Source organism: Propithecus coquereli, unplaced genomic scaffold (genome assembly GCF_000956105.1).
Source record: "Propithecus coquereli isolate 6110/MARCELLA unplaced genomic scaffold, Pcoq_1.0 Scaffold205, whole genome shotgun sequence".
NCBI lineage: Eukaryota > Metazoa > Chordata > Mammalia > Primates > Indriidae > Propithecus > Propithecus coquereli.
In genome coordinates, this window is record NW_012145523.1 from 107,597 (window position 1) to 132,592 (window position 24,996).

Here is a 24,996-nt window from a genome sequence, read left to right on the forward strand (position 1 = left end):
TTCTTTCCCTTCCCCTCCTATTCCCTTTCCCTGCTCTGTCACCTAGGCTGGAGCGCAGTGGCAGGGTCATAGTTCACTGTAACCTCTAACATCTGTGCTCAAGCAAACCCTTCTGCCTCAGCCTCCTTAGTAGCTAAGCTAGGACTACAGGTGTGGGCTACTATAGCTGGCTAATTTTAATTTTTTTTTTTTTTTTAAGAGATGGGGTCTTGCTATGTTACACACAGGCTGTTGAACTCATGGACCCAAGTGATTTCCCCCTCACTCCTCCAAAAGTGTTGTGATAACAGGCTTGAGCCACCACACCTGGTCTACTTTTTCATTTTTAAATGAAGAAATTTGAAGGATAGGACGTTATGTTGCCCAAGGTGGATCAAGGATTTAGTCACATTGCCATCCATTGATTGTTAGTATCCACTTCATGTCTCAAGGGACAGATAGTACTTACCAGAATTCGTTCTAGACCTTGAAGCAAGCCTGATGATAAAAATAATTTTGTCAGTAAAGGAGTAATGACAGACAGGTCACCAATATAATAAACATGTACAAAATTAAACAAATGTTGATTAATTTATACTTGTGATTGGATTCAGTTTAATGAATGAATTAGATACTCAGATTTAGGAGAAAACATTTATTGTGTTGCTTGTCTAAGTGCTCTTTGTGGATCCTGATCTTCTCCTTTTGGCTTCTTATTATACTTAAATTTTTAGTTTATCTTCCTTACTAGAGTCTACCCATAAAGACAGAAATCCTCTGTCTTGTTCACTTTGTTTCTAGCACCCAGCAACAGCACTAATTGTTGACTGACAGGTTTATATGGCTATGTGGGACACTTACCATATTTAAAATATCTTAAGTTGGAATATTTTATTTTTTACAGTGAACAGAGTATCTGTCAGGCAAGAGCTGCCGTGATGGTTTATGATGATGCCAATAAGAAGTGGGTGCCAGCTGGTGGCTCAACTGGGTTCAGCAGAGTTCATATATATCACCATACAGGCAACAACACATTCAGAGTGGTGGGCAGGAAGATTCAGGACCATCAGGTAAGGGTTTATTAAAATTCTGATTAAAGGTGATCTAGTATGACAAAAGGACTTGGTATATTCGCTAAGATAAAGTAGTGCTTTAAAACTCTAATCAAAATAGTTTTGCTGGGAAAAAATGAAGGGTTTGCCTCCCCACTCTTTCTGCCTTTTATGAGGCCTCAGTTTAGATGAAGATTTAGAACTAATTGTACAAAAACATAAATATGAGTTTTTCCTATGAAACTTCATTAGATCTTCTGGCCTTCCAGCAAGCTAGTTTTTGGAATCTAAAGTAAATTTAAGACAAACAAAAATGAAGTAACTACTTACGTAGCAGATTGTGTGTTTATGGAATTTATTTCCTGCCAAAGGTGTAGAGTATGGGGCTGGAGGAAGGAGTTGAAAGTGTCACTAGTTTCAGAAAATATTGTTAAATTTATATATGATAGGAAAATGGTAGATACTGAGGTTGCCGGGATAGTTAAGCTTTTGCAGTTTGTGTCTGGAATGACAACTAAGCTTTTACTAATTCCCTGCGCTGGATTTCCTAGAAGGTAGCTGGATTATCTGATTACTTGATTTGTTGGGCTTTAACACATCAGGAGCAGTAGACAGAGGAAAAAGCAGAAAGGGTCTTAGTAGCGTTAACTATATACTCATAGAGGCAAGAAATTTTGTAAAGAGTAGATGTACAAAATACTTTCAGAAAAAGTATTTACCAGAAATGTTAAAATCATCCTGCTACACTTGCAGGAAAAATGTAACAGATTTCTTATTCTTCAGTGCCCTCCTGAGCTCAGTACTAAAGAACTGTAGGTTCCTAGATTTCCACTGTATATGGTGGTGTAGTGTGTATGCAGGTGGTGCAGAGTAGCCCTGAGTTTCAGAATGGAGATTGTGAACTGGTACTGGCTAGAGACTTAGATTTGTCATACATGCATATGGGGACTGTGGGCCTATGAGAGGTCAGGCTGTGCAACTGGATATCTTTGCAAAAAATTGGGAAATTTTAGTGGGGCTCTACCCCATCAAAAGTAGACTAAGAGAAATCCTATTAGCACAAGGAGGTAAAGGAGTTTGTTTCTGTCTGACTTGGTTTAGAAGCTCCCCTGAGAAATGGGAAACTCCCAACTTCACTTATACAACTCTAGCCAAGAAATTAACAAACACTGGTCGCAGGCCAGTGAAACTCTGGGGAACCTGGTAAAAACAAATGCAGTGCCTCTCTGGAGAGAAATTTTCACAGTTCTGAGTCAGTTTGCAGAAAGAGCGATTCACTGCATTTTACCAAATGTATCCGTTTAATACAAACTGTTTCAGCCTCTCCCTCTTTCTGCCCTTTCAGGCTACCTTCTCTCTTTGTCTCTCCCCTCTTATTCTGTCCTCTCTCCTCCCTAGCGTCTCTCTTGCCTAGTCTCTCTCCTTTTTCTCTGTGCTCCAGTTTCCCTGTTGGTCTTGCACAGCTTTTTTCTGGTCTCCCCAGTCTCTTTACCAAGAGCCCCCTCTGTCCCATCGCTAGTCCAGGTTATCCTAAGTGCTTTCTCTCCTCTTCCAACAGAATGTTCCAGGGGTGAGTTAGGCCACGGACAATCAAATACTCCCTAAGATGCTATTATAGGGAAAAAATGAAAACTGGACAATTAAAACTGTGTAGAAATCGTTGAACATTCTTACTATAACATTCCAAACTAATAGCTGTAAAGTATATATGTTTTTGGTAAATTTAGTGAATTGGTCATTTGGCAGTACTAATGAATAATCCTATATTGACAAAAAAGGAGAATATTTAAAAATAACGAGAAAGAAATTTAAGCCAGGAAATTTCCATATGAAACATTAAAAGTTTTATTCATAAGAGAATTAAACTATCCTGTGACTCTTAGATTTTGACAAATAAGAGTGTTTCTTAAAATGTTTAGAAATTTAAAACCATGCTTCTAAATAATTTGTGACATTAAGATGAAATCATTGTGAAGATTAGAAAATAAGAAAATACTGAGACTGTTACGGCAAGTGTCAGTGATGGGTCCCAGGGGAATAACCGAGCCACACGCAGAGAGTTGGAGGGTCAGAAAGTTTTATTGCCAGCAGCGCAGAGGAGATAAGCCTCCAAATTCTGAGCACCTCTTCCGGGTTTTTGTCAGGTTTTATACTCTTTTTTGGGGAGGGGTTAGTCTTATCCAATAATACACACAAGTATAAAAGTTAACCAATTGGTAAAAGGATTAAAAGTTAGCCAATTAATAGCAGTTTTTACATGCAGTACAGTCATGATAGGTTTGCAGCTTCACTTAGCTGTTTTGTGGTTTTAGCTTGCAAGGCTGACAGATGTCAGCGTCTACTTTAGCTGCTTTGTGGTTTTAACCAGAACTGGCATGGAAATTTCCCTAACAAGACCTGAGTGGTATTATATACAGAAACCTGTGGGACATCTAAACTGTCCTTAGATGGACAAGTCTTAACTTTATAAAGTAGGAAAAATAAGGAAAAATAAAAATTAATGAGCTTAACTCAAAGGAAGTAACTACTAAAAATCAATTAAATAAAAGTAGACATCATTAACACAAAACCTGCTTCGTTGAAAAGACAAGCTAGACCCACTGGCATAATCAATCAAACAAAAGGTATAAGTAGACCATATTAGGAGTGAAAAAAAGAATACCACTTTAGTTATAGGAAGGAAATAAAAAATTATAACCAAATGTTATCAAAAACTTTGTCAATAAATGGACTGTTTTGTAGAAGAACCAACTTTCTAAAACAAAGGTAGAAAACACGTGACAGACCTACAATCATGAAATAAATCGGTAGTTAATAATCTGTAATACCTTCAAAATTTAAAAAGCTTCAGGGGGAGTCCAGAGCATTTACAAATGAACTCTAAAAACTTCAAGATATTACTTGTTTTATGCAAACCATTGTAGAGAACGGTATTTTATAAAGCTAGGATAATTTTGACATCTAAAACATAATAGCCTAGTTTGAGAGAGGAAAATTATAAGCCAGGATAAATTATGAATACATACATAGATATAAAAGTCCTTAAGATATTAGCAGACCAAATGTAGTAATGAATATGGAAAAGAATACCTCTTGATCAAATTGGGCTTATCTCTCTTTATCTCAGTAATGTAAGGATAGTTCAACATTGGATAACCTGTTAATGTAATTTACCGGGAGAAAACCTATAAGAAGCAAGAGATTTAGGAAAAGCATTTGATAAAATTCAAATCAATACATAATAATTCTTTTTTTTTTTTGGAGACAGAGTCTCACTCTGCTGCTGGGGCTGGAGTGCCGTGGCGTCAGCCTAGCCCACAGCAACCTCAAACTCCTGGGCTCAAGCGATCCTTCTGCCTCAGGCTCCTGAGTAGCTGGGATTACAGGCAAGCGCCACCATGCCCGCTAATTTTTTCTATATATTTTTAGTTGTCCAGCTAAATTCTTTCTATTTTTTAGTAGCGGCGGGGTCTCACTCTTGCCCAGGCTGGTCTCGAACTCCTGAGCTCAAACGATCCGCCTGCCTCGGCCTCCCAGAGTGCTAGGATTACAGGCGTGAGCCACCACGCCCGGCCAATACATAATAATTCTTAGCACAGTAGGCATAAAAGTGAATATTCTTAAGCTGGTAATGGTGGGTAATAGAAGCACACAGCAAATATTTTATAGGATGGTATAATCTTGAGAACATTTCCATTAAAGTTGTGAATAAGTTGAGGATTTTAGCTCAAACTGTTTTCATTTAGTGTTGCAGAGGAGGTTCTAGATAAAACCTAGTAATACAAAGATGAAGAATAGAAGCTATAAGGATTGATAAGGAAGAAACATTGATGATATAACTGGATTAAAAAAACCCAAGTATCTGCAGGTAAACTGTTAAAACTAAAGAAGATTTTCTGCAGGGTTGCTGGATACAAGATCAGAATATAAAAATCAGTAGCATTTTTCTATAACTAGCAATAAACAATTAGAAAATACAATTTTATAGTGATACGACTTAAAGAAACATGACAACGTACCTAAGAATAAACTCTGATAAATAATTGTTTTTGTCTCATTCCAGGGGTGTATTGTTCATTTCTTAATGGTTATCAGTTTATTCTAAGTGGAAACATGTTATCACTATTTATTAAATATCTAAACTTTTGGTAGTAAGAGCGGTTAAAAAAAACACTTAACATTTATTTGTGAAATTGAGTGTGTACAAATTATATAAATCTATATTAATAAATATTTATAAATATATTAAAATATTCCATTTTCAAGCTTAACATTTGCTTAGGTTTTATATAGGTAATAAAGTGCCCGAAGAAAACTTGAAGGAAAGATGCGGTGAAGAATGGGGATGTTAAGCGTGTAAGCAAAGAAGTGCGATTAAATGTTTCAGTTATGATAAATGTAAATCATAGCACAGTGAGGGCATAAAAGAATCACAGTTTGTTGAGAAGATATGGAAAAGGTCATGGATGCCTTCATAGACAAGATAAGATATTGAGCCACGTCACAAGGAAATGTAGGTGTTTATTTCACTGTTTACTCTGTTACAGTCAGGCTAAAAATGGATAAGCATGTGTAGGGTGGAACATCACCACCAAACTGGAATCGAGCTTACTGGGTCTGAAGCACAGAATTAAGGATTATGATGAAGTCCAAGCCTGACAACATGCTTAGTGGACATCCAATAAATAGTTATTATTAAATAAAAATATACATCTTCCTTACTTTTAAAGCATTTAAAGATAATTTACAGTATTGTCTATCCTCAAAGATTAGGTGAATGAAAGAATTGATTCAAATTTAAAACTTTTTTTATATTGGAAAAAGGGAATCATTTGCTTAATATAATTTCAATTCTAGTACTGTTTTTCACAGTGTTTTCTAACATTCTGCTACTGAACAATTGAAAAAGTAAATGTAACAGCTTTTTTTCTGCCATTTTAACCTACTCGCCAAGTAGGGATATAGATTTGCCTTAAAATGGTATTTATAATTTTCTGATAATGGTAAATTTTAGTAGCTTTGGGTTTCTAGTAGCTAAGATTTGTGGCCCCCCACCCCAATATTTATAAAAACCACATGAGCTGTGTGTGCGCCTGTAGTCCCAGCCACTTGGGATTACCTGAGGCCAGGACTTTGCGGCTGTAGCGCCCTACGATACTGCCTGTAAATAGCCACTGCACTGCAGCCCAGGCAACAAGCGAGACCCATCTCTTTATTTATTTATAAATGAATGAATGAATGAATAACCAACTACATGGTAAGAGGTCATCATCATATTTTTTGTTATAAAATATACATAACATTTTAACCATTTTTAAGTATACAGTTCAGTGGCATTAAGTACATTCACATTGTTGTGCAACCATCACTGCCATTCATCTCTAACACTTTTCCATCACCCCAAACTAAAACTCTGTACCTATTAAGCAGTCACTTCTCATTTTGCCCCCTCCCAGCCTGTGGTAGCCACTATTGTACTTTCTGTCTCTATGAACTTGACTAGTCCAGGTATTTCATATAAGTAGAATCATAACATACTTGATCTTTTGTGTCTGGCTTGTTCTATTAGTACTTAACAGTATCTTCAAGAAGTTATATTTTAAAAATAAATTCAAGTTTGTGTATTGGTAGATGAGGTAATTTAGATAGAGGCTCTCTCTGAGAAATAAAACAATTGGACAGAATATTAAAAAGAAAAAATGTATTTGGAGAGCTTTATGGTAATGAAGAATTATGGTCTGTGATCTGAGAGAACAAAAAGCCAAAGAGGTGAGTCCAGCTTCGGACCTTTGTTTACCTAGAGGCATGTGTGAATTTTGTAAAAGGGGGGACTAAGAAGCTAAGCAGAGCTTTTCGCAGATTTGTGGGACTCATACAGCAAAAATTAGAGTTCAGGACCTGCTAGTGAAGGGTGGGGGGGATTGACTTAGTAATCTCCCAGATCACAGTTTGGAACCCAAAGCATCATACTGTAGGAGGCAGTTTGAATCAGAATCAGATTGGCCATTATAGGAACGGAAACCCAGCCTCTAATAATTTCAATCACTGTTTAGATTATGTGATTTGAATTTGTTAGTTTTACCTAGCTGCTTGCCAAAGGCAAATGTACATCTCTCTGGAAAAATAAGACATCATTATAGGCCTCAAAATTTCCATACAATTGTCCATACATGATGTCTGGCACTCAATCAAAATAACCAGGCATCTGAGTAGACAAAAAGAACAGGAATAGAACAGATCCACTGGGGAATCCAGTTAATGGAATTATCAGAAGTAACTGCTATTAACAACTCAGTGATAGATGGGTTTTACAATAAATTAGAAACAGTTACAAAAAATTAGTGAACTGGAATATAGCCAGAAGAAAATATTCAGACTGAAGCTATCTGAGAAAGAAAAAGATAGACATATAAAAAAGAACTTGTGGGGAATACAGGGAAGAAGTATAATGTATGTCTAATTGGAGTCCCAGGAGGAAAGGAGAGAATTGGCAGAAACAATCATTGAAGAGATAATCAAGAATTTTCAAAAGTGATGAAAGAACTTCACCTTAGAAATGCTATAAATCTTAAGTGGGATAAATACAAAGAAAACCATACATAAATTTACCATATTAAAATCACTGTAAACTAAATACCAGTTGAAACTCTTAAGAGCAGCCAAAGAAAAAGGGACAAATTTAAAGAAGCAACAATGAACTGCCAGCTGAGTTGTCAGCAGAAACAAGTTAGAAGGCAGTGGATTTCAAAGTACTGAAAGAAAATGAATGACCACTTAGAATTCCATATCTAATAAGAATGTATTTCATAAGTGAAGGTGAAATACATTTTGTGACAGAAACTGACAGAATTCATCACCAGGAGATCTGCATTGAAAGAAATTGTAAATTGTGTTCTCCAAGATCACAAGTGATCTCAGCAGAATTTTGGAGAGGGCAGAAGGAATAAAAAGCAACAGGGTAAATCTTAAATGATCACTAACTGTATAAAACAAACACAGTCATGTGCCACATAATAATAACATTTTGGTCAACAGTGATGGATCCCTATAGGTTGGTGGCCTCGTAAGGTTATATGGTAATAGAGCTGAAAAATTCCTTGTTGCCTAGTGACTTCATAACCTCGTAGCACAATTTATTTTTGTTTTTTAAGGTAAATTTAGTGTAGTCTAAGTGTATAGTATTTATAAAGTCTACAGTATTGTACAATAATGTCCTAGGCCTTCATGCTCACTCACCACTCACTCACTCACGCAGAGCAAGTGCCAGTCCTGCAGGCTCCATTCATGGTTAAGTGCCCTGTACAGGTCTACCATTTTTTAAACCTCTTATACTGTATTTTTACATTTTTACACATGTACCATTTCTGTGTTTCAATACACAAATACCATTGTGTTACAATTGCCTACAATATTCGTATAGTAACATGCTATACAAGTGTGTAGCCTAGGTGCAATAGGCCATATAGCATAGTTGTGTAGCAGGCTATACTATTTGTTTGTGTAAGTAAACTGTGATGTTCACATAATAATGCAATTGCCTGATGACACATTTCTCAGAACATATTCCCATTGTTAAGCAACACACAACTATAATAACACTACATGGGGCTTACAATATGCATAGAATTAAAATACCTGATAAAAAATAGAATAAGAGTCCAGGGCTGGGGGGGGGGTGTTATTGGGGATAATGTATTCCAAAGTCCTTATATTGTTGAGGAAATGGTAAAAATATTAATTTTTTATTTATCTTTGATAAGTTGAAGATGCCTGTTATAATCTCTAGGACAATCACTAAAAGAACAGTGAAAAAATATATAACTAGCACTAAATGGAGGCAATAATAATAAACTCTAAAAGACAGTAAGAAACAAGAGGCAAAGGAATGTGGAACAGTCTGGTCAGATAAAAAGCAAATAGTAAAATGTTAGATTTAGGCCCAAGTTTATGTATAATTTGCATTACATGTAAGTGGAGTGAACACTCAAATTTAAAGCAGAGATTAGCAGATTGGATAAATAATACAAAGTATGCTGTTAACAAAGTATACATGGAAATATAAGAAATATAGAAAATGTTAAAAATAAAAGGATAAGATAAATCATGAAAATACTAATCCAAAGAAGAAAATTTTTTAAAAAGCTGGTATTACACAAAGTAGTCTTTAAGGCAAAAACATTATTAAGAAAACGTAGACATTTCATAACAAAGGTTTTTAACAGATTTTTTAAATCTTTAAATTAATAACAATAGATGTACATATTTTGGGGATACATGTGATAATTTTCATATAATTTATAAAGATCAAATCAGTATAATTGGGATATTCATCACCTTAAATTTTGACTATTGTAGAAACATTTGAATTATTCCAGCTATTTAAAAATTTACAATAGATTATTATAAGCTATAGTTACTCTATTAATCTTTCTAACACTAGATCTTATTTCTTCTATCAAACTGTATATTTGTACTCATTAATTAACCTCTCTTCATTCTCCTCTCCCCCTACCCATCCTGGCCTCTGATAACCACCCATCTACTCTCTATCTTCATGAGATCCACTTTTTTAGCTACCATGTATGGGCAAAAATATCCTGTATTTTGTCTTTATGTGCTTGGCTTATTTCACTTTACATAATGACATTTGGTTCTATCCACATTGCTGCAAGTGACAGGATTTGATTCGTGTGTGAGAGAGAGACAGACAGACAGATATTGGTATTTATTGCTATAAACTTGCCTTCTTGGTTCTGCTTTTGCTGTATCTCATAGATTTTGGTATATTTTATTTCCATTTTCATTTGTTTCAAAAAATTTTAAAATTTCCTTTTATTTTCTTCCTTGTCATATCTGTTATTCAGGAGCATTTTGTTTAATTTCCGTGTGTTTATGTATTTTCCAAGATTCCTCTTGTTATTGATTTCCGGTTTTATTCCATTGTGGTCAGAAAAGATACTTGATAGGATTTCTACCTTTTTGAGTTCGGTGAGACTTGTTTTGTGGCCTAAGACATGGTTTCTGTGAAGAGTGTTCCAAGTCCTGATGAAAAGAATGTGTATTCTGCAGTAGTTGGGTGGCGTGCTCTGTAAATGTCAGATAGGCCTGTTTGATAACTTTGATGTGTCTTTGTTGACTTTCTGTCAGGATGGTCAGTCCTTTACTGAGAGTGGGGTGTTGATGGTCCGGTACTATTACGGTATTGCAGTCTATCTCTTTCTTTAATGTTTGCTTTATATACTTCAGAGTTCTGGTGTTGGGTTCATAGATATTTATGATTGTTATATCCTCTTGCTAATTGGCCCATTTATCATTACATCGTGCCCTTCTGTGTCTGTTTTTAGTCTTTGATTTATAGTCTATTTCATCTGATAGAAGTATAACTACTCTTCCTCTTTTTTGGTTTCTAGTTTCATGGAATATCTTTTTTCACCCCTTCACTTTCAGTCTGTCTGTGTCTTTATAGGTGAAGTGGGTTTCTTATAGGCAGGATGTAGTTGGATGTTGTTTCTTTATCCATTCAGCTACTGTATGCTTTTACTCGGAAAATTGAGTCCATTTACATTGTGCTTTTATTGATAATTAAAAACTCACTGCTACCATCTTGTGATTTGTTTTCTGGTTGTTCTGTAGCTCCTTTCTTCCTTTCTTTCTGTTAAATGATTTTCTATGGTAGTATGTTTTAACTTGTTGCTTTTTATTTTTAGTGAATCTGTTGTAGGTTTTTGCATTGTGGTTACCGTGAGGCTTACAAAAAACAACTTTCAGATATAACAAGTTATTTTGAAGAGATGACAACTTAGATCACATAGAAAGGAATAGAAACGAAGGAAAAATGGGGAAAAAACTTTAACTCCATTCTTTCACATTTTGACTTTACATATTTTTATCTCTTTGTCTTTGTCTCACTTTACATATTTTTATATTATTTGTCTCTTAACAGGTTACTGTATGTTTTACTGTTTTTGATGAATTTGGCTTTTGGGGTCTATCCTAGAGTTATGAGTGGGTTGCACACAACAGTTACAGTCTTAGAGTATTCTGGGTTTGTCCTTGTACTTAATTTTACCACTGAGTTTCATACCTTCCAATGTTTTCTTTTTGCACATTCATGTTTTTTTTCTTGTATATTGAAGAACTTCTTTTACTATTTCTTGTAAGAGAGGTCTGGTGGTAATGAATTCTCCCAGCTTTTGTTTGTCTGTGAAAGACTTTATTTCTCCTTCGTATTTGAAGGATAGCTTTAATGGATACATATTCTTGGATGGCAGTCCCCCCACCCCAGCCGTTTAGCCCTTTGAAAATGTTGTTCCATTCCTTCCTGGCCTGTCTGGTTTCTGTTGAGAAGTCCAGTGCCAGACAGAGTGAAGCTCCTTTATATGTTACTTGCTTCTTTTCTCTTGCTGCTTTTAGGATTCTCTCTTTGTTCTTGACTTTTGAGAGTTTGATTATTGTATGATTTGGGGTAGTCTTATTGAGGTCAATTCTGTTTGGTGTTCTCTGACCTTCCTGTATTTTGATATTTAACTGTTACTCAAGTTTTAGAAATTTTTCTGTTATAATTTCTTTGAATAAGCTTTCTACCCCTTATTCTTGCTCAGTTCCCTCCTGAACACTAGTAATTCTTAGGTTTGGTCTTTTGAGGTAATTTTGTATGTTTTAAAGGTAATCTTCATTCCATTCTTTTTCCTTTTTTTTCTCCTCTCTGTATTTTCAAATAGCCTGTCTTTGAGCTCACTGATTCTTTTTTCTGCTTGATCCATTCTGCTCTTGAGAGCCTCTAATGAATTTTTGGTTCAGTTCCAAGATTTGATTTTTTTTTTCCATTTCAGTCTCTTTGTCAAATTTCTCTGATATATTTTTGAATTGCTTTTCTGTGTTATCTTGGAGATCACTGTATTTCTTTCAAGCTGCTATTTTGATTTCTTGGTCAAAGAGTTCACATATCGCCGTCTGGTTAGGGTCAGTCACTGGTTGATTGCTTTGTTTGAGGAGGTTGTGGTTCCCTGTTTGATAATGTTTCTTGTGGATGAACATCTATGCCTTAGCATTGAAGGATTAGGTATTTCTTCCAGTCTTCTCAGACTGACCTATTTTAGTTTTAACTGCATATGTTTGCCTAGAGATTGTTTGTGATTTACTTGTTGGTTTTCTTTCTTTTTTTTCCTGCTAGGTCACTGCCTCCTTTTTGGTACTAGATGATGCCTTAAGCTCAGGTTTGCCTCAGTTCTAGTAAACAATCAGAGTGCGACCTGTCCCAGCTGAGGATATCCCAGTGGTGTGGGAAGACTCGCTAGGGGTTTGTGCTCGATTGACTGGTAGAACGAACCTCTTAGAACATGGTGCTACTGAACAACCATTCTGATTTGGCATCTCTTTTGGCTGAGTTACAGAACAGAGTTTGCAGGGCTGGGGATGGTGGTTTCCCCCCTTTTTGTCTCTGGTGGTCCACGGGGATATTTTTCTCTTCAGCCTTCCTAAGAGTTGAGGGCAGGGACAGGTCTCCTAAGATGGTGGGGAAGCTGGTTGTCCTCCCTGAGCTTACCTTTTCCAGCGTAGAAGCCATGAGTCTGGGGAAAATTTTCCATGTGTTTGGTGCTGGGCAGATGGGGGGCAGGGGGGTTGTGGATATGGAAGTTCAAGTCTCTTACCGTCTGCTCGGTTTTTTCAGTTCTTTGTGGGTCCAAGAACTGTCTCATTGTCATATTCAGTTCTGGGATATTGCTGGTGATGATTTTGTCAGTGCGTATTTGGTTTTGGTTTGCGGAGAGAGAGGAGTGCAGCCAGCTTGCTTCTGTGCTGCCATTTTGGAAACAGAAGTGGAAAGGTTTAATTCACGAATCCTAGTGGGAGACTTTAACTCACTTCTCTTAGTAACGGATGGAACAAGTAATCAGAAGAAAAAATTAATAAAAATACAGAAGATTTGAATAAGATAATTATCACACATAAGCTAATTGGCATATATATACATATGTTACAACTAGACATGTCACAATTTCAAAATTGAATATTTGCTTGGGCATAAAGCAAGTATCAACACATTTCAAAGGGTAAAATCATACAGAGTGTGTTTTCTGGCCACAGCAGAATTAATCTGGAAATGAGAAAATAATGGAGAAATCCCATAAGTTTAGAAGTTAAGATATATATTTTTAAATAGCCAGTGGGTCAAAGAAGGAATCATAATGAATTTAGAAATATTAGTTTAGCTGAATGATGGTGAACATGTTATATATCAACACTGGTACCTTTTATTACTGATAGAATGCAACTAAAATTATGCTTTTGGTGAAATTTAGAGACTAAAATGTTTATATTGGAAAAGAGGTATTGACTTCTTTTTAGCCAACTTAAGCATTCACCTAAAGAAATTAAAGAATAGGCAATGAAAACCAAATAAATTAGAAGGAGGGTAATGATAAAGAGCTGGCATTAATGCAATAGAAAGGAAACACCAAGGAGAAGATTTGTTCTAAAGTCCCTTGGAGGAGCAGCTTGAGAAAAAAGAGAGAAGGTATAAATAATTATTATCAGGAAGGATAGGCTGTCACTATAGATCCTACAAATACAAGATGGTTAAGGAGATATTTTGAGCTACTTTATGCCAATAATTTTGAAAATTTAGATCAAATGTACAAATTCCTAGGAAAACACAACTTGCCAAAACTGGTGAGAAAAAACAGAAAATCTGAAGAGTTTTATTACTTTGAACAAAATTAATACCATAATTAAAAGAATTAAGAAGACAATTCTTTGTTCAGATGGCTCTAGTGGTGGTGTTTTTTTAACCAAACTTTTAATGAATAAATCATGCTAATATTACATAATTTGTTCCAGAGGATCAGTTCCCAGTTCATTTTGGGTCCAGCATAACTTCAACATAAAACCTGGAATGAATACAACAGAGAGGAAATTACAGAGTAACCTCACTCATAAGTATAGATGTAAAAATTCTAAACATAGCAATAGCAGACAGAAATCCAGGGATGTAGTAATATAAAAATTGATAATATGTGAGGACCAAGTCTGTCATAAGAATATAAGGTTGGTTCAATATTAGAAAATCTATCAGTGTAATTTACCACATAAAAAGAGAAAAGCCAAACAGTCATCTCAAGAGATGGTAAAAAGCACTTGATAAAATGCAGTATCCAATTGTGATGAAAACACTTAGCTGTCAAGGAGTAGGTAATTCCCCAGTCTGATAAGAGGTATCTACAAAAATAATGCATGAAGATCATATTTAATGGTTTAATTAAGAAAGCTTCCCTCTAAAATCAGGAAAGAAACAAAGATACCTGGAATTACGACTTCTTTTCAACATTATATTGCAATTCCTAGCCAGTGTATGACAATATGAAAAAGAAACTGTACAAGGATTGGAAGAGAAGAAATAAAGCTGTCAGTTGCAGATGACATGGTTATGTATTTAGGGGGAAAAAACCTGGATGTAAATTATTAGGATTAATAGGATAATAGAATAGAATTAATAAATAGATTAGATAATAACATTAGAATTAATAAATGAGTTTAGCAGGGTTTCTGTGTACATTGTCATTATACAAAAATCAATAGTTTTCATCAGTTAGAAAATGAAATTTAAAAAATGATAGTATTTATAGCAACAGGAATTTATCACTTAACAAATGTAATGAAAGGTATTCAAGATACCTGTATAGAAAGCTATCAAGCATTGAAGTCAAAATAAAAACATGTTATATGATATTCATAAGTTAGAGGATAATTTTGTGGTATCAGTTCTTCTCAGATTGATTTGTTAGCTTTAGTGCAACCTCAATTAAGTCCTAAAAATTTCTTTGGTGGAAATTGACAAATTGTAGTTGCATATAAAGAGCCAAGAATAGCCAAAGCAATAGTGAAGAACAAAAGAGAAGGACATATTCTAGTGGTCATCTAGACTACTTACAAAGCTACAATACTTAAGACATTGTAAGACTTGGCAGAAAGATAGGTATATTGACCAGTAGGATAAATAGAGCCATATAGACACCTGATTGATTAAAAAAGGTAAACCTGCAGCACAGTTAATAGACAGTGCTGGATCAGCTGGATATGCCATATTGGAACAAATAGAAACTTGCACTCTGTCTCACACCATAGGCATAAATAAATTCCAGATGGATTGGAGATGTAAACGTGAAAGGTAAAACAATAAAGCTTCTATAATAAAATTGGGGTAATATTTTCAAGACCTTGGGATTGAGAAGTTTTTCTTAAACGGGATACAAAAAACAGTAACTATATTTAGATTGCTAATTGGACAGAAAGTGAAGATCTTCTATTCATCAAGACAGAAGAGTGAAAAGGCAAGTTATGAAATAGCACAAGATATTTGCAACACAGATAACCAACAGTGGGATCATATTCAGAATATATAAAGGACTCTTACAAATCAATGAAGAAAAAGACGGACAACTCAGGAAAAATGGGCAAGAGATTTAATTTAAGCAGGTATTCACAAAACAAGATATCTAGATAGCCAATAAAAGTATGTAGAAATAGTATTAAAATCTCATTAGAAAAAGTACTAAACCTCATTAGTAATCAGGGAAATGCAAACTAAAACCACAATGATATAGAATTCATACCCACTAGAATTGCTAAAATAAAGACCGACAAGTACCAATTGTAATGTTGCATAGTATGTGGAGATAGTGCCCCTGTTGTATACTGTTGTAGAAGTCTAAATTGGTAGAACCAATTTGGAAAGCTACTTGGAGTTTTCTGCTAAAGTTGAACATACCCATGGCCTGTGATTATTCCCCTCCTGGGTGTATACCCAACAAAAATGTGTGCTTGTGTTAACTAAAAGACATTCAGTAGAAAGTTCATAACATCACTATTTTGTAATATTCCAAACTGCAAAGAATCCAAATGTTTATTAGTGGGAGAATGGGTAAATAAACAAGGAATACCATAGAGCAATGAAAATGAATAGACTACAACTACATGGCTCTCATAAACATAATTTTGAGGGAAAGAGGGTGGATACATTATAATACATACTGTGTAACTCCAATTACATAAAACCAAACCTGCAAAAGTAATTTATGACATTACAAGTGTGGCTAGTCCCTTTTGGGAGGTAGGAGGAGTTAAGGGACAGGGGTTGGGGTGGTCCTGGTGTTAATGTTTGATTTCTTCTTAGTTAGGTTATTAGCTACATGGGAAGTTCACTGAGATACATACTTAAGTTTTATGTATGTTTTTGTATTGGTAGTACTTAAACAAGTTAAGATGTTTAATAAGGGATATAGATTTTCTTTTGGTTTGCTGATTTACTATTTTAAGGCAGACCTTTGTGACCATCCAACAAATTAACTTCTGTCAGACTGATATTTCTGCAGACTGATAGATAATTGGTCTAACCATTTTGCCAGGGTCTGTTAGGGACAGGTTTGAGTGAATATGTGCAGTCAGGATTTTTTGACATCCTTGACTCTGCCAATTATTAGCTTGACTTTATAAAGAATTGTTATCTTTTAGGTCGTGATAAATTGTGCCATTCCTAAAGGGTTGAAGTACAATCAAGCTACACAGACCTTCCACCAGTGGCGAGATGCTAGACAGGTGTATGGTCTCAACTTTGGCAGCAAAGAGGATGCCAATGTCTTCGCAAGTGCCATGATGCATGCCTTAGAAGTGTTAAATTCACAGGAAACAGGTAAGGTGTCTGTGGTTTACCTGTCTTGAAGTGAAGTGCCATGTATATGTTAAAGCAAATCTTTTTGTCAACTTTTAAATCATATGTATATTTGAAATAATTCTTGAATTTTTGTTATTTTCTATAAAAATATGAACCTCTGTTGATAAATGTATAATCTAGAAGGATAATCCTATGAGTTCAATTAATCTAGTAATTTTTCAGCCCTCTCATTTGAAATTATTCGTGTTTCATCCTGCTCTAGAAACTCAACTTTTGTTGCAAGGGCATGAGGCCCAGAGAAGATGCAGTGCATAGGAATTATGCTTATTTACCATCTTTCTTTTTGTGAAGAAACACTTATGTTTGCTGAAACACATTTTTCAAGCCACTACTGAGCCCATGAGCCTTATATAGGACTAGGTCTCCTTCCTAGTAGATAAAAATTGGATTCTAAAAGTTGTTTAAAGATTTTGGGAGTGCCCTCTGGTGGTGCTTGCATGAATTGCATCTCCTCTGACCCTGCATGTTTTTAGAAAGATAGGTAGATCTGGAATTCCTGAGCTCAAGCAATCCTCCCGCCTCAGCCTCCCACAGGATTGCTCAAGCAATCTTCGGCCTCTCCCAGGATTATAGGCGTGAGCCACTGCACCTGGCTGATATATAGAAATAATCCACTTAAAAAAAACCCCAGGATTTAAAACTTGTATATGTGTCGGGAATGAGCTCAGTTTTGTCTTGGTTTAAAAAAAAAGAAATACACCAATGTGTTTATTTCTTTGAAGAGAAAGATTTTATAATCAGAAAATAAATGTTATCTAAAAAACAATACAAATATGGTTACTGTTGCCTATGTGTGTATTTAGTAATGATTTTAATGATAGAAATGTGCTAAAAACAGGATTTATTTATATATTTTAAGAGGAAGGAGTTATAGTCAGATGAAATTTTGATAGTTTGTTGAAGGTCTAGAATTGCAAAATTTGTTATAAATATGTTAAATTATAATTATACCTTGCTTTATTCTAAAAAGGATTGAAGCATCTAGCTCATGTGTTAGGCTGTTTCAATTATGAATTTCAGAGCAAGAAGACATTTTGGGATCTTGCAGAAACTTAAGTTGTTATGCCTGTGGATGTTTTTATTAGTTCTTCTTTTGAGGAAATTAATACCTATAAATAACTTGTACGTAGTTGTTACCTTTTATCTGTTTTGAAAAGTAAACCACTGGAACTTCTCCTACTTTGTCTCTAAGTACAGAAAATACCGTAGGAAAGTCTGTGCAGTCTTGTATGTAGGTCATTTCTTTAAGTCTTCGTACTGCTCTTGCAGGCACCAGTATTTTTTCGGCATTCTGTTATAGGTATAGAATTGCTTTTTGTTCACTGTAGTTTTACCATAGAGAAGGTAGAATTGTGACTCTTAATATCTTTTAGATAGGTCAATTACATAATAAATAATTAAGGGACCAAAATTTGGAGAGTGTATGTATGACAACATTGGCTTCCCCATCCATGTTTGGGACAAACTAGCATTATTTGTAATTTTAAACCTTCAAAAGAGTATCCAGTGATATTAGGGACTAAATATTACTGATATTAGGAACTTATATTAGAAACTAAATGTTACTTATTTAAAATTGTTCATCTTGTCATTGATATTTTTAAACCAAATAGGAAGGATTGTTTTTATCAGTGAGTAGTCATATAGTTTGCTTTCAAAATGCAAATGCTAATTAATTTTTTTTCTGATCTTGGATCTTTTGGCATTAATGAGTCTTAATGTAGAGAGAGCATTAAGAAACGACATTCCACCATATAGAAAATTTGGCAAATGTGAAAATCGCCCATCATTTCACTAGCTACATAAGCATTTTAGTGCGGCAAAAAAACTAATAGGATTCTTCTTAGATGATTTTGATACTTTATTCTCTTCTTTTGTCACGATATCAAACACTAATACCGTGGGCTGAGGAAAGAGAGATAATGGTGGAGGAATTTGATCCATCTCAGCTGTCTCCTCGTATCGTGGACCAAGTCTTTGGCAAAGAAGCTTTTGGTTCTGTAGTTTTTTCATCATGGAAAACAAAGCATATAAACTGGTTAATGTTCTGCATAGTCTGATTTATTTAGGAAATGACTTTTTACAAATTACTGTAGTTAAGCACTAATTTGTGATTTTTTTATGGCATTAATTGATTTGGAAGTGGAAGCATGGTGGGGGGTAGATGTTAAGAATTAGGAGTGCTCTTAGGAAGGGATATAATTTCTTATGCATATCCACAAAGTAGAATAGGTATGTACCCTACCCCAGTATTATTATGTGGGCCCTCCTCCCATCCATCTAAACAAACATACCCAATAATGTCGCCACTCAGCTTGATCATATGCCCTGCCAAAGCTGTTCGATTTGGGTTCATAGCCAATTCCTTGCTGGAATCATCTACTGTCTTTCTGCCAAAACCAAGCTAAAAAAGCTTGACTTGTGTGTCCCTCCCCCAAATGAATGGCCCAATAAAACTCTGATCAGAAGCAAAAGAACAAACTTATTCATAAAGGTAAAGCAACTACAGATAACAGTCTTGCCTCTTAATGTTTTACCATGTTTTAAAACCATTTTTCCATATTGAACATTTCTATTTACATTTTTGTTTATTTAGGTGTTAATGTCAATATTATCCATTGTCATTATTGGTTAATCCTTCTCAGTGATTTTCAGACTTTTTAAAGGTATGGACACTTGTTCAAATGCACATAAGCTCAGTGGATAAACTGACAAAAAAACAGAGCTTCACTGATTGGTGTGAAGGTCAGGACCCACAGCAACTAAGGCACCTGTGTGATTCTCAAAAGCTGGATTCGAATATTACTAACTCATCTTTCTTGCCAAAAGCAATAATCACACAATTCTCCTTTCCTCCCTGTCCCCTAAGTCCCCTAAATTCTCTAATTTCTTAAGAAAAAATAGCTTTTTGGGGGGATAGTCATGCTGACCTTTAGAAGGTGCTCTGTGTGTGTGTTTAATATTTCCTTTTTCTTAAGAAAAGGGTGGATGGCGGGAATGTTTTCCTTTATTTTGTTTTTAACTTGGTGTGCAATTATCTAATATACTGGAAAGTACAGGAGGTGCTAAATACAGTGAGTTATATTTGGAATTAAAAAAAAAACAAACCACATGTTCTAACATTTTTGAAAAAGTTGAATTAGTGCTCTTCCCTTTATACCAAATGCTACAGTGTATCTTTTCCTTTTTCTAATGGAAATGGACTCAGTTATAAACGAGTATATTATCCAAACATATTTTTCATTTCTATATTAATTTATCAAACACATTTATAGATTTTTGTAGGTAATTGTTATGGGTTAATTATATAAACTACAAAGTTTTTGTGATGATTGGTGGAGGTAAATTTGCACAATGTTTTATTTTGTAAAAGGTTTAAATCATTTGAAAATAGGAAATAATTTTTAAAATGAATTAAAAAAAAGTGATATGCATAGCCAAGCTTTTGTTCTACTGAACCAAGATCAAGCACCCTTTCCCAAAAGGAAAGCCTCAAAATATTTTACCATTAACAAAAAGACAGCTTTTGCTCGATTTTATGTTTTATCTGTTGAAAATGGGAACATAGTCAAAGATATCTCCTTATGGTTGAAATTTTCTTCAGATTTTATAATAAACAGATTCCATTCATTTTTTTCTTAATGATAATTTGGCCCGACATACCTTCCAATATAAGCATTTGCACAAGCTTTATTTCAGCATTTTAAAATCTCTTCATGATATGTTTTGTAATTAATTAGATTAAAAAAATCTCAAAAACTGTTTCTAGACATACTTTGTTTAGAGTGACAGTTTAATTTTTCATTTTTCCAGATGGCTGATAATTAAGCTTTCATCACAAAAATACCTCCAAATAAACATGTTTTGTGCATAGGCACTGGGAGTGGTACTAACATGATAAAGCCTGTCCCTTCCCTTCCAGGATTTCACAGTTGAGCTGAAGCTACTAGAAACAGGCCAGCAAAATTAGGATGCAGTTTGTGAATGTAGTATGAAGAAAAAGACCTTTGGAATAGCAAAGAGAATTCTAGGGTCAGGGAAAGCTCTGAAGAGAAGATGATATTTCAGCTGTGCTTTGAATGAGGAGGCCTCATCAGTGATAGAAGAACATTCTAGATAGGTTTGGAGGCATGAGAGCATGGAGCAGTTGGGAAACAACAAATAGGCCATGTTGTGGCTTGGACCTGAGAATTTATATGGGCTTGGGAGGAGTCCCAGGAGATAAGACTGGCGAGGTTGGGCAGGGCCTGGTGTTCCTGCTGTAGGGTATGCCTTTTATCACGTAGGTGGTGAAGAGCCACTGAAGGATGCTAAATAAATTATTATCAGGTTTGTGTTTTAGGACAAGTGTGATGTATTGGTGAGCATATGGTTACAACCAAGAACATCAGTTCAGGACACTGTTGTGATTGTGAGAAAGCTGAGGCCTGAAGTGACACAGTAGAGAGAAGGAGCAGAGTGAAGAGAAGATCACCACCAGCTTTTATTTAAAGGTGCCTGCTGTACCTGCTAGTACTCTAGCCTTCTGTCTCTGTCTTCATTTAGTCCTTAAAGCAGTTCTGAGACAAGAATAATCTGTTGGTCACCTGCTGTGTGTCCAGTCTTAATCTGGCATAGACATTACTGATAATCTTTATAAGAACCCTACAAGATGGGTGGTATTATCCTTGTTTTAGAGATGTGACTAGGGCTCCTAGGAGGTCCTGGACTGGCCCAAGGGCCCACAGCTAGACAATGGCATTAGAGGCATTTGTACCAAGATCTAATTTTAGAATTCAGTGTCTTTCTACTCTGTCAGTAAAATGTAATGGGCAGGCCAAGAAGGAGAGAATGATGTTTTAAGATAATGACCAGTTGTATGAGTTTGGACCACTGATAAAGTTGGTACTGTTAACCTGAGACGGAGAGGAAGATGGTGAGGAGCTGCTTTAGGGGAAATACTGCGCAGTGGATGACGAATTTGGTACTGGAAGGGGCTCAGTGGCTCACGCCCGTAATCCTAGCACTTTGGGCAGTGCTTGGATTACAGGCGAGGCAGGAGGATCGCTTGAGGCCAGTGTGAGACCAGCCTGAGCAAGAAAGAGACCCGAGTCTATAAAAAATAAAAAAATTAGCTGGATGTGGTGGCTTGCTCCTGTAGTTCCAGCTACTTGGGAGGCTGAGGCATGAGAACTGCTTGAGCCCAGGAGTCTGAGGTTGCAGTGAGCTATGATGACGCCACTGCACTCCAGCCCAGGGGACAGAGCAAGACCCTGTGTCCAAAAAAAAAAAAGATTCTGGACATACTGATTACATTTGGGGCACTTTATTAACGCTTTCATAAAATCATACAAATTTGGACCTGGAAACTATCCCAAAGATAATCTTGGACAGTGCTTTTTACTTTTAGCCTTCTTAAACCAACTAATCTTGTTAGAGAAGGAACATTTTGAAACAGATAAAAAGCATAGCTGCTTACCAGGATTAAACGAGTAACCGGTTTGGGGATTGGGTGGTTGTGAGAGTCTTTTTGTAGGTGCTGTCATGTCCTGTTTCATTCTTCCATTGTCTTCCCCATTTATAAATTCACAATAATTTGAGGTGAATGTGTCTATTGTCACTCCCAGTCTCCAGTTAGGGAGATTGATATGGAAAGATGGGACTTGCCTGAGGTCACACATACACAGAAAGGTGGAGGCACAAAGAGGATTGGGTCTCCAGCCTTTAGACCATTTCTTTTTACTGTATGTATCTGCCTTTCAACTGAAGATCTTCAAAGATATTTTTTTTTTGAGACAGGGTCTCACTCTGTCGTCTTTGGGCTGGAGTGCAGTGGTGTCATCATAGCTCACTGCAACCTCAAACTCCTGGGCTCAGTCGATTATCCTGCCTCAGTCTCCCAGGTAGCTGCGACTACAGGTATGCACCACCACACCAGGCTAATTTTTAAATACAAATTTTTATAGAGATAGGGGTCCCGCCCTGTTGCTCAGGCTGGTCTCCAATTTCTGGCCTCAGATAATCCTCCTGCTTCAGCCTTCCGAAGTGCTGGGATTACCACCACACTCAGCTTCATTCATCATTTGAGTGCGTCTGTATGCAAGGGCAAATTAGACACAAATCTTGTTCTTAAGGATATTTTACTCCTATAGGGGAGATATTAATAAGACCCAACCATAATACAAGAGAGAGAAATCATATCCGAGGACAAATAAAATACCATATGGGTTTAAGAAGGGAATGAGTTTTCTTCTCAGTGGAGCAATTGGGGAACATGTTAATGACAAGATGACTTTTTGAGCTCGATTTTGAAAGATGGTTAAAAAGTAAACATGGGAAGATGAGGAGGAAAGGCATTTCAGGCCTGGGGAATAGCATACAAGTGTAAAAAGTGGGAAGAAATGAGGTGTTTGTAGAGCAGGGAGTTGTTTTGCCTGGTGGGAATAAATTCAGAAAGGTAATTCTGATCAGAAAGGCCTTTGAGAGCTATGAGCGATAGAGATTTAGTATAAGTTTTTGAGCAAGAGGGATAATACAAGCATACCACAACATGTTAAATGCAAAAGCAAATGAAATAACCCATTTGTCTTCTATTAAAACAAACACTAAAGAGATTTGTAAACATGTAAAACCATGTCATTGTAATCACTAATTTTTTTTGTTTGAGAAAATAATTATTTTTCATTAAAATGTTATTTTAAATGTAACAGCTTTTTAATTATTTAAATGAATTATGAAAAATTAAAATTTAGTTATTTAATACAGTGAATGATAGATAAAATTCACATAAATAGCTAGCTCTCTAGGGTCTTTAATAATTTTTAGGAGTATAAGTGGTTCCCAAGACAAAAACCTTTGAAAACTACTGTCATAATTTATCAGGGAGAGCTATTGACCAGGAACAGAATTTGTATTGTCTTTTTATCTTTTCCAGACAGCTTAGCAAAGAAACCTTGAAGTTTGTTATCAGATGGGAATTGATTATTCTATATTTTCTTTCTCTTTAGTATAGGTAGACATGCCTAGCTTTGCCTGTCACAGAGAATCCTTTCTTTTCTGTCTTTTAAAATTGTTTCTCTTTCTGTATTTCATCTCCTCTCTTCCCCATGAAGAAGAAATCTTGGGGAACTGGCAAAAAGTGGGATTTTGCAAGTCACAGAAGTGGGCAAAGATTATTCCTGATTCCTCTCATCATCACCGGCTATCAATATAGGTCTGGTGGCTTTTTTTTTTTTTTTTCATGCTTTATGTATAAAATTGCTCAGCAATTTAGGTTTGTAACCACCATCTATCCAGCAGCAGTAACCATTGTTGCTGTTTTTAGCTCTTCCTCTTAAAAATTCAGGTTCTCTGGTTTCTAGTGAGTCAGTATATTTGTGACTTTTCATTTTGTGATTTTTCACATTATGTTATTTATAATATGCAAATTATATACATATAATACATGTTATTTATAATAATTATAATAGATTATTTTAAAACATTTACTTCTATGACTTAAGTTCACGTTCATTAGCTGTTTTGGAAAGTTGCTTTAGTTTGATCATAACTCAAGTCTCAATTTTCATGAGCATGGCTTTAGTTTTTATGTTATGGGACTTAAGATGTCTTGTCCTGCTCCAAAGTGGGAATGTTTAAATGACTAAAAGAGTCAGATACTATTTTTGTGAGAAATACGGGTTTCATATCTTACGAAAAGTTATTTTAGCTCGAAGTTTGTTGTCATACGGACACTATTTCTGTCTATCTTGCATTCTTGTTTCTCTGCTTCTCTGGCAGTTGGGCACCTTACAGTCCTTATAGTGTATCAATATTGTCTGATGCAATCTAGCTGGTGAGTTCAATTTTCCCAGGCTTATTTTACAATACTCTCGACAGTTAATTAATGGTGCCACAGTGACCTGATGATGTTGTCTGTGATTATTTGCCTGCTTTCCTGCGTGAGAATAGTAATTTATACAAAATTGCTTTATCTGTATTTATAAATTATTATTTGTTGTCCATAAATTAAGCATTTCACTGGATGTTAGTTAAACAGTGTATCAAAAAGTATCAAAAATTCTGATACTTCTGTATAGAACGTTTTCATCTTTAAACAGGATAAAGAGAGGCCTTAATTTAATAGAATCTAACTTGTTGTCTATGGATGGTAAGAAATGAATTGCAGGAACTACTTCTGCTCCTACGGGAGGGAAGACAACATGCTCTACATGAACTAAACATATTCTCTCCTGCATCCAGGCCCTTGCACCTCCT

General features: G+C 35.6%; 1 protein-coding gene across 1 annotated transcript in view; it reads left to right on the forward strand.

Annotated features, from left to right (window-relative positions):
- The first annotated feature begins 887 nt into the window (after positions 1-887).
- The window catches only part of ENAH (enabled homolog (Drosophila)), a 72,906-nt gene continuing 48,797 nt past the window's right edge, over positions 888-24,996 (forward strand). Inside the window, exons 1-2 of the mRNA XM_012644035.1 lie at positions 888-1,049; positions 16,542-16,719. Of these exons, the coding sequence (XP_012499489.1) occupies positions 918-1,049; positions 16,542-16,719 (310 nt within the window). The 5' untranslated portion in view covers positions 888-917. The remainder of the gene's footprint in view (positions 1,050-16,541; positions 16,720-24,996) is intronic.